At 44.1% G+C, this 10,381-nt stretch overlaps 1 protein-coding gene across 1 annotated transcript in view; it reads right to left on the bottom strand.

Moving 5' to 3' along the window:
• Positions 1–1,286: 1,286 nt before the first annotated feature.
• The window catches only part of LOC124113134, a 28,311-nt gene continuing 19,216 nt past the window's right edge, over positions 1,287–10,381 (bottom strand). The window contains exons 3-4 of the mRNA XM_048397804.1: positions 2,123–2,191; positions 1,287–1,925 (exon numbers count right to left, since the gene is read on the bottom strand). Of these exons, the coding sequence (XP_048253761.1) occupies positions 1,653–1,925; positions 2,123–2,191 (342 nt within the window). The 3' untranslated portion in view covers positions 1,287–1,652. The remainder of the gene's footprint in view (positions 1,926–2,122; positions 2,192–10,381) is intronic.

Here is a 10,381-nt window from a genome sequence, read left to right as displayed (position 1 = left end):
AGAACCTGTAAATACCTGAGTTAAAATGTGCAGCAATTTACGAAATGGTACTGTTGACACACTATTGTATGTTGCATACAGGTCTAGATTGCAGGTCATGGGTGTATATCAACAGTTGAGTTTATGGACTCACCATTTGAACTAGTCATAAATAACTTATTCAGTTTCTTTAAATTGAAGTGTTTATTTACCATAACAATGTAGCTACATATACAAATAATCAATTTCTGGTCAACTGCATTACAAAAATATTTTCCAAACAACAAGAAGTGAAAAATGCACACTTCTTGAAGTCTTGGAAGGCAACAATGGGAAATAGAAAAAAACAATACATATATGTAAGTTCACATTCATAAACAAAATTGTCTGACATACGCAGTGATGGTTGAAGGGTTCTCCCTCTGAGACTTCCCTTGGGTTTAACGTCGCGTCCAAGAATATTGCAATTATATAGCGACGTGCATTCACATGTATTTGTGTGTGGCTGCTTGTATTAGTCCGGACTGATGCCGATTTATAGTGCTAGCACACTGAGATATACCATGCTGCAGTTTAACATGAATAGCCCACTCAGACACAGTATACTGACTCCGAGCCGACCAGTACTTGTTTTAGTCCCTTAATGCCGAGCGCCAGACAGGGTAACAACAAGTTCCATCTTTTGGTATGACGCGGCCGGGGATCAAACCCTGGACCTCTAGCTCTACCACTAGACCACGGAGCACTCCATTTGAGCATTTAAGTAGGGAGATCACCAAGTCATATCAACTAACTCAGGCCAAAACCTGCTTTATAGGAAAAGTGAAATAAAACATCAATAAGTGAATAATAAACACACGTATTACAGCATCACACTTGACAAATGAATTCTAGAGCATTGGTGAAACAGTACAAGCGGAGAGTTAAGTAAGGATAAGATTTATGGATGAAGATTTACTGACTTCGCCGATCATTATGTTTACTACCCTTTTTGTGTACATAACAGGCTTCTCCACTCTAGTGTAACTACATCTGACATCTACTCTACTGTATCAACATTACCTACTACCTGTATATATACTTGTCAACCATACTCTGTACACACTTACTTGATCACGGTGTTAGAACCTACATCAAAATTTCGCTCATAATCATAGTTAAGAAGTTGTTCATCCATAAATCTTATCCTTACTTATTACTCCACTGACGGACTGAGTATGGTTTTACGCCGCTTTAAGTAATATTCCAGCAATATCACGGCGGGGGACACCAGAAATGGGCTTCACACATTGTACAAATGTCGGGAATCGAACCCGGGTCTTCGGCATGACGAGCGAACGCTTTAACAACTAGGCTACCCGACCACCCCACTTTGTACTCCAACTTCTGAATGCCTCTCAAAGAAGTTAAGCGGAGAGTTGCCTCCCCTATACCATACGAAAAACAATTCAGATGTTCTCATTCGTCAACTTAAATCCGAATCTACACAGAGCACCATAGTACATGTACATATTCCATATCAGCATGCTTACAAGAGTCAGGTGAATTGAATCATCTTGTTTCTTCTGCAGTTACAGTTAGAACCAGAATCAAAACTGTGCGATCTCTCCCGTGCTAAGGGAAACGTAGTCCTCACATTTCCATTTACTCGGCGTGAATCCAGACCACGAATGTCAAGGACATTCTCCAAGTTCTGAACAAGAGTATCCACTCGTGAGTGAATGCTGGCATCGGTTGGCAGAACTGGTGGGGGGGGCAGGTGTTGGGGCAGGTGCTTGATCAGGTTCTATGGTACTCTGAGACTTCTGAGACTGTGACTGAATCTCTACTGTGCCACGTGGTTGGAGAGTGTGTTTATCATCTGTCACTTCAGGTTTGTCCTCCATAGTCTCAGAACGTTGCCATGACATCACATCATTTGGTGTATGGTCAGAAGGAGCATCTCTCTGAAGAAATTTGTGACGCAGTTCACAACAAAAATCCATTAAGTTAAAACCAAAATGGTAATACCCCAGGGTGCCAATTTCCATGAATATTCAGATGATAGACATAACAACTCGGTATAACAACAGGGCAAAACTAATTTATGTAAATTGTAAGTTATAATTTTCCTATAGTTTGGCCAATTTTCGGGTTTTCTTACCTTGGGAGACCTGGCTTCATTCTGAGGCACGTTTTGTGTACTTTCGTCACATTCAGATAACAACAGAGACTGAAACGAAAAAAAATAAATGTATTGGCACTACTGCTTTATTTTTGTGTATTTGGCTTGTATGTTATTCAGAAGTACTGTGATATATGATAAACAAACAGTTCGTCATGTTTTAACATACACTATTACCTCGTCAAATTGAATACTTTCATTTTCATCAAACTGGAGGTTTAGAAATTCTTACAAGGCATCAAGGGTAATTCCAGAGCTGATGTTACCATCTTCTTTTTAGGATGAAAGTAGCATGTCGGCTTCATCGCCTGCAACAGCTGCACCACGTGGACAGTCTGGCTGAGGGAGCGGGGGTGACCCCTCCTTGATCTCTACATCATGACCTCCGTCTTCATCAAAGTCTTCATCCACATCTCCTTGGCTCTCTTCTTCCTCAACCTGCTCTTCTGCTGCTCGCTGCTCTCCCTGCAATGAAAGGGTGACTGTTGTTTTATGCCAAGGTCAGAGACATTCCATCTATATCCTAACAGCATATCAATACTAGATCAGGTCATCGTGCCCCGAAGTCGTGGGATGTTGTTCATATTTTCATTCAGTCAGTCTGACCACCTGATCAAGTTTAGTTGACTCTTTAACAAGCATATATTACTAGGGAATAATTCTACTCTGGAATTGCCACATGATCATAGAAATGAAAACAGGTCACTCTCACAGCAAAGATTGCATGTTATAAGCATTACAAGTGTCAAAATATCCAACAATGAAATCTTATTATTCACATGAAAATTAGATCATTAATTTACCATCAGTGTTTTAGTGTATACAAATAATACAGGTTAGTTGTATTCCAAATTATGAATGTAATAATTTAAAATTACCTGTCGGTAGAAGGCAACATGCTGCAGCTGGAGGCCATGGACAGCTCTCTGGGCTTTTCTTCGTTCATCTTCAGGCAGGAGACTCATTTCATTATCCAACTCCCTGGCTTTGACCAGAATCTTCCTGATTTTAACGGCCGAGTCAAGCACATCTAAATTTAGCCTCTTTATGTCATTTATATTGTCTCTGAGGAGCAGAAACTCATCCACATACAAGTCAGAGGTATCATGGTTGTCACAGAGGGTAAGCAGGCCAAGACGTGAAATCAAGGCAAGGAGTGTGTCCTGAACCAGGTATTTCAATAGACCATGCTGTACAGCTTGTATAAACAGTTCCTCTAAGACTTTATCCTTCACAAACTTTGTCACAAAGTTGCAAATTCCAGCTACCGTATTTTCTTGAGTATAGTGCGCACTTTTTTTCAAAAAAACACAGCTGTGTGGAAGGGGGTGCGCATTATACACGAATTATGAGTTTGGATGTTTTTCCCCCCCATGGAAAGACATTACTGTGAGCACGAAACACCGGGAATACCATGTCAACAAATCCATACTGAAGTACGCAAAATAATCATGTAATTACACTGTCTGGCTATAAAAAGTGTTCTTTGTATATCTGGACTTATGTTTGTAACTTATTTCATTGATTTTATTCAAAATTCCTTATAATATTGTTTTTATTAATTTCGGCGAAATCGTGTGTGAAGCGATCGGAAGATCGCACAACTCACCGTTATTAACAGCAACCACGGTCAGAATACCGCTATTGACGCCTTGAAACAAACTTTAGTTGACAGAGAATCGATACATATATAATAAATGACATACTTTGACTCGTTAAAAGTCATATTTGTTTTTGTTTGACGATTCTATGTCAACATGAAATTCACGTGATCACGTGATCACGTGCGCGTGAGCCTTGACGGTGACTGGTCAGACATGTTCCATGTAAAAAATAATACCCGGGAATAGCGATCAGCTGCTTCGCTTAGGGTTATTATTATTTTAAATATGTTTAGTAAAGGTTGCATATAATTATGAAAATAATGGAATATATTATTCCTGATAAATAAAATAGTTTCAGATACAATTGTCGCCGATCCTTGCATTAAAAATCTTATCATTGGGTGTGTCTTGCCCGAATCACCGGTCGATTCCAAGAAAACGTGTGTACAGCTGATTGCTGTTTCCAGCTTAGTTTACGAGAAAATACGCAAGGTAATCTTAATCCCTAAGTATAAAACAATGCCTAGCAGAACAATAAATACTATTTAAACGGTAAATAAACATGTCTGGTGATTTTTTATCTCAAATTTCGAATTTGTACTGACGAAGTTTCTCAGCACCCGTTCGTTTGCCGGACTTCGCAGAAAGGGTACGGTGTAAAAAATTTCTGCGCATAATATTCAAATTTCTTTTTTTCCAAAATATTGAACCCACTTCTCTCAACACAATATCACCATATGCCTCTGTAGCAACGTGTCCTAGCAGGCCACAACCTGCAGCTGCTTGTAGTACATGCATCAAAACACCAGCTTCCTCCGCTGCTGCCACAGTCATTCAAAGCCGGCTATGCATACTAGCAACATGTAGTACATCCATCAAAATACCATCTTCCTCCGCTGCTGCCACAATCATTCAAAGCCGGCTATGCCTACTAGCGGCATGTAGTACATCAATCAAAACACCAGCTTCCTCCGCTGCTGCCAAAGTCATTTCTAGCAGGCCACATGTCCTTGCAACATGTAGTACATCAATCAAAACACCAGCTTCCTCCGCTGCTGCCACCATGGCCAAAGTCATTTCTAGCAGGCCACATCATGCAGTTGCTTGTAGTACATCCATCAAGACACCATCTTCCTTTGCTACTGCCACAGTCTTTCCAAGCCGGCGATGCATACTATAGCGACATGTATTACATCCATCAAAACACCATCTTCCTTCGCTGCTGCCACAATCATTCAAAGCCAGCCATGCATACTAGCGGTATGTATTACATCCATCAAAACACCATCTTCCTTCGCTGCTGCCACAATCATTCAAAGCCAGCCATGCATACTAGCGGTATGTATTACATCCATCAAAACACCAGCTTCCTTCGCTGCTGCCACAATCATTCAAAGCCAGCCATGCATACTAGCGGTATGTATTACATCCATCAAAACACCATCTTCCTTCGCTGCTGCCACAATCATTCAAAGCCAGCCATGCATACTAGCGGTATGTATTACATCCATCAAAACACCATCTTCCTTCGCTGCTGCCACAATCATTCAAAGCCAGCCATGCATACTAGCGGCATGTACTACATTCATCAAAACACCAGCTTCCTTCGCTGCTGCCACAATCGTTCAAAGCCAGCCATGCATACTAGCGGTATGTATTACATCCATCAAAACACCATCTTCCTTCGCTGCTGCCACAATCTTTCAAAGCCAGCCATGCATACTAGCGGTATGTATTACATCCATCAAAACACCAGCTTCCTTCGCTGCTGCCACAATCATTCAAAGCCAGCCATGCATACTAGCGGTATGTATTACATCCATCAAAACACCATCTTCCTTTGCTACTGCCACAGTCTTTCCAAGCCGGCGATGCATACTATAGCGACATGTATTACATCCATCAAAACACCAGCTTCCTTCGCTGCTGCCACAATCATTCAAAGCCAGCCATGCATACTAGCGGTATGTATTACATCCATCAAAACACCATCTTCCTTCGCTGCTGCCACAATCATTCAAAGCCAGCCATGCATACTAGCGGTATGTATTACATCCATCAAAACACCATCTTCCTTCGCTGCTGCCACAGTCTTTCCAAGCCAGCCATGCATACTAGCGGTATGTATTACATCCATCAAAACACCAGCTTCCTTCGCTGCTGCCACAATCGTTCAAAGCCAGCCATGCATACTAGCGGTATGTATTACATCCATCAAAACACCAGCTTCCTTCGCTGCTGCCACAATCATTCAAAGCCAGCCATGCATACTAGCGGTATGTATTACATCCATCAAAACACCAGCTTCCTTCGCTGCTGCCACAATCGTTCAAAGCCGGCCATGCATACTAGCGGCATGTACTACATCCATCAAAACACCAGCTTCCTTCGCTGCTGCCACAATCTTTCAAAGCCAGCCATGCATACTAGCGGTATGTATTACATCCATCAAAACACCAGCTTCCTTCGCTGCTGCCACAATCGTTCAAAGCCAGCCATGCATACTAGCGGCATGTAGTACATCCATCAAAACACCAGCTTCCTTCGCTGCTGCCACAATCGTTCAAAGCCAGCCATGCATACTAGCGGTATGTATTACATCCATCAAAACACCAGCTTCCTTCGCTGCTGCCACAATCGTTCAAAGCCAGCCATGCATACTAGCGGCATGTACTACATCCATCAAAACACCAGCTTCCTTCGCTGCTGCCACAATCGTTCAAAGCCGGCTATGCATACTAGCGGCATGTACTACATCCATCAAAACACCAGCTTCCTTCGCTGCTGCCACAATCGTTCAAAGCCGGCTATGCATACTAGCGGCATGTAGTACATATTCAAAACACCAGCTTCCTTCGCTGCTGCCACAGTCTTTCCAAGCAGGCCACTCGTACTAGCGGCATGTACTACATCCATCAAAACACCAGCTTCCTTCGCTGCTGCCACAATCGTTCAAAGCCAGCCATGCATACTAGCGGTATGTATTACATCCATCAAAACACCAGCTTCCTTCGCTGCTGCCACAATCGTTCAAAGCCAGCCATGCATACTAGCGGCATGTACTACATCCATCAAAACACCAGCTTCCTTCGCTGCTGCCACAATCGTTCAAAGCCAGCCATGCATACTAGCGGTATGTATTACATCCATCAAAACACCAGCTTCCTTCGCTGCTGCCCCAATCGTTCAAAGCCAGCCATGCATACTAGCGGTATGTATTACATCCATCAAAACACCAGCTTCCTTCGCTGCTGCCACAATCGTTCAAAGCCAGCCATGCATACTAGCGGTATGTATTACATCCATCAAAACACCAGCTTCCTTCGCTGCTGCCACAATCTTTCAAAGCCAGCCATGCATACTAGCGGCATGTACTACATCCATCAAAACACCAGCTTCCTTCGCTGCTGCCACAATCGTTCAAAGCCAGCCATGCATACTAGCGGTATGTATTACATCCATCAAAACACCAGCTTCCTTCGCTGCTGCCACAATCTTTCAAAGCCAGCCATGCATACTAGCGGCATGTACTACATCCATCAAAACACCAGCTTCCTTCGCTGCTGCCACAATCGTTCAAAGCCGGCTATGCATACTAGCGGCATGTACTACATCCATCAAAACACCAGCTTCCTTCGCTGCTGCCACAATCTTTCAAAGCCAGCCATGCATACTAGCGGTATGTATTACATCCATCAAAACACCAGCTTCCTTCGCTGCTGCCACAATCGTTCAAAGCCAGCCATGCATACTAGCGGCATGTACTACATCCATCAAAACACCAGCTTCCTTCGCTGCTGCCACAATCGTTCAAAGCCGGCTATGCATACTAGCGGCATGTACTACATCCATCAAAACACCAGCTTCCTTCGCTGCTGCCACAATCGTTCAAAGCCGGCTATGCATACTAGCGGCATGTAGTACATATTCAAAACACCAGCTTCCTTCGCTGCTGCCACAGTCTTTCCAAGCAGGCCACTCGTACTAGCGGCATGTACTACATTCATCAAAACACCAGCTTCCTTCGCTGCTGCAACAATCATTCCAAGCCAGCCACACGTACTAGCGGCATGTAGTACATCCATCAAAACACCAGCTTCCTTCGCTGCTGCCACAGTCTTTCCAAGCCAGCCATGCATACTAGCGGTATGTATTACATCCATCAAAACACCAGCTTCCTTCGCTGCTGCCACAATCGTTCAAAGCCAGCCATGCATACTAGCGGCATGTACTACATCCATCAAAACACCAGCTTCCTTCGCTGCTGCCACAATCGTTCAAAGCCAGCCATGCATACTAGCGGTATGTATTACATCCATCAAAACACCAGCTTCCTTCGCTGCTGCCACAGTCTTTCCAAGCCAGCCATGCATACTAGCGGTATGTATTACATCCATCAAAACACCAGCTTCCTTCGCTGCTGCCACAATCTTTCAAAGCCAGCCATGCATACTAGCGGCATGTACTACATCCATCAAAACACCAGCTTCCTTCGCTGCTGCCACAATCGTTCAAAGCCGGCTATGCATACTAGCGGCATGTACTACATCCATCAAAACACCAGCTTCCTTCGCTGCTGCCACAATCGTTCAAAGCCGGCTATGCATACTAGCGGCATGTAATACATATTTCAAAACACCAGCTTCCTTCGCTGCTGCCACAGTCTTTCCAAGCAGGCCACTCGTACTAGCGGCATGTACTACATTCATCAAAACACCAGCTTCCTTCGCTGCTGCAACAATCATTCCAAGCCAGCCACACGTACTAGCGGCATGTAGTACATCCATCAAAACACCAGCTTCCTTCGCTGCTGCCACAGTCTTTCCAAGCAGGCCACTCGTACTAGCGGCATGTACTACATTCATCAAAACACCAGCTTCCTTCGCTGCTGCAACAATCATTCCAAGCCAGCCACACGTACTAGCGGCATGTAGTACATCCATCAAAACACCAGCTTCCTTCGCTGCTGCCACAGTCTTTCCAAGCAGGCCACTCGTACTAGCGGCATGTACTACATTCATCAAAACACCAGCTTCCTTCGCTGCTGCAACAATCATTCCAAGCCAGCCACACGTACTAGCGGCATGTAGTACATCCATCAAAACACCAGCTTCCTTCGCTGCTGCCACAATCTTTCCAAGCCAGCCATGCATACTAGCGGCATGTAGTACATCCATCAAAACACCAGCTTCCTTCGCTGCTGCCACAGACTTTCCAAGCCGGCGATGCATACTAGCGGCATGTAGTACATCCTTCAAAAGACCAGCTTCCTTCGCTGCTGCCACAGTCTTTCCAAGCCAGCCATGCATACTAGCGGCATGTAGTACATCCATCAAAACACCAGCTTCCTTCGCTGCTGCCACAGTCATTCCAAGGAGGCCACACTCAATAATGACACGAAGTACATCCATCAAAACACCAGTGTCCTTTGCTGCTGCCACAGTCATTCCAAGGAGACAACACGTACTAGCGGCACGTAGTACATCCATCAAAAGATTAGCTTTCTTTGCTGCTGCGACAGTCATTCCAAGCAGACCACATGTACTAGTGGCAAGTAGTACATCAATCAAAACACCAGCTTCCTTCGCTGCTGCCACAGTCTTTCCAAGCAGACCACATGTACTAGTGGCACGTAGTACATCCATCAAAAGACCAGCTTTCTTTGTTGCTGACAATATTGCTTGAAGTCCCCAGTTATGTCCGAAGCCATAACTTAGATGTTTCTCAGCACCTTCAAGTACATCGCTCATAACACCAGCCTTTTTAGCTTGTTCAACTACATTCCGCTGCACAATACCTATTTCAGGACCTGTCAGTGCTTCGAAAATGTTCCAGCTTTTAAACGGAGTCCATGAAATGAAACGTATTGACTTTCTATCAGGCCAATACCTTCCTGTGACATTCTTAGCTTCATGATGACCATCCAGAACACCACCGTCGACAGCTGCTGCTGCTGCTTCTTCATATCGTCCACAACGATGCGCCGCCTCAAGGATATCTCTCAACAGTCCTGCGTCCTTTGTTTCTTTCATTACATGTCTCCATATGTCACGTGATTCACGCCGTACAGAACCCTTTGGTAAGACTTGTAGTAAATCATCAGGATCGGCCGTGTTTAAGATCTTTCTCAACAAGCCACATTTTATAACCGCCCTCAGTATTAGCTCTATATACCTTGAATTAGCATCCATGTTTTCAATATGGCCTGCATCAAACTGTCAAAGTAAGCTATGCAATAAACAACCCATTGCGGTGGGATGTTACCGCCGCATGACTGATGAAAGTAATGTTTCCTACTTCTAGAATATAAACAGCGTATCCCAACCGCTCTTCGTTGTTTCAGCAGGTGCCCGCACTGCTGTAGATCATTTTCAACTGCACTGACTTCCGCCTGGGTGAAAACACGTGCTGGGTCAGTCTCGCAAGAGTCGCGTCCCTTGCAAGATGTATACCCAAGCTCCTTCCCAGCGCGTGACACCTTCGTTACACTCTCGGTAACATCGCTGCCACCAGTGTGGGCGCGGCCATTACAAGAATCTTGAAATTTGCCCTCCAACCCCATATGTAGTAACGTTTATAATTTTGTTTATGTCTTTGGGAATGCCATCATATTTCATTTTGAAAAGGTTTACGA

This window comes from Haliotis rufescens, unplaced genomic scaffold (genome assembly GCF_023055435.1).
Source record: "Haliotis rufescens isolate VD_foot unplaced genomic scaffold, xgHalRufe1.0.p SCAF_17, whole genome shotgun sequence".
Taxonomy (NCBI): domain Eukaryota; kingdom Metazoa; phylum Mollusca; class Gastropoda; order Lepetellida; family Haliotidae; genus Haliotis; species Haliotis rufescens.
The sequence above is the reverse complement of the archived record's forward strand: the minus strand, read 5'-3'. Positions and strand labels throughout refer to the sequence as shown.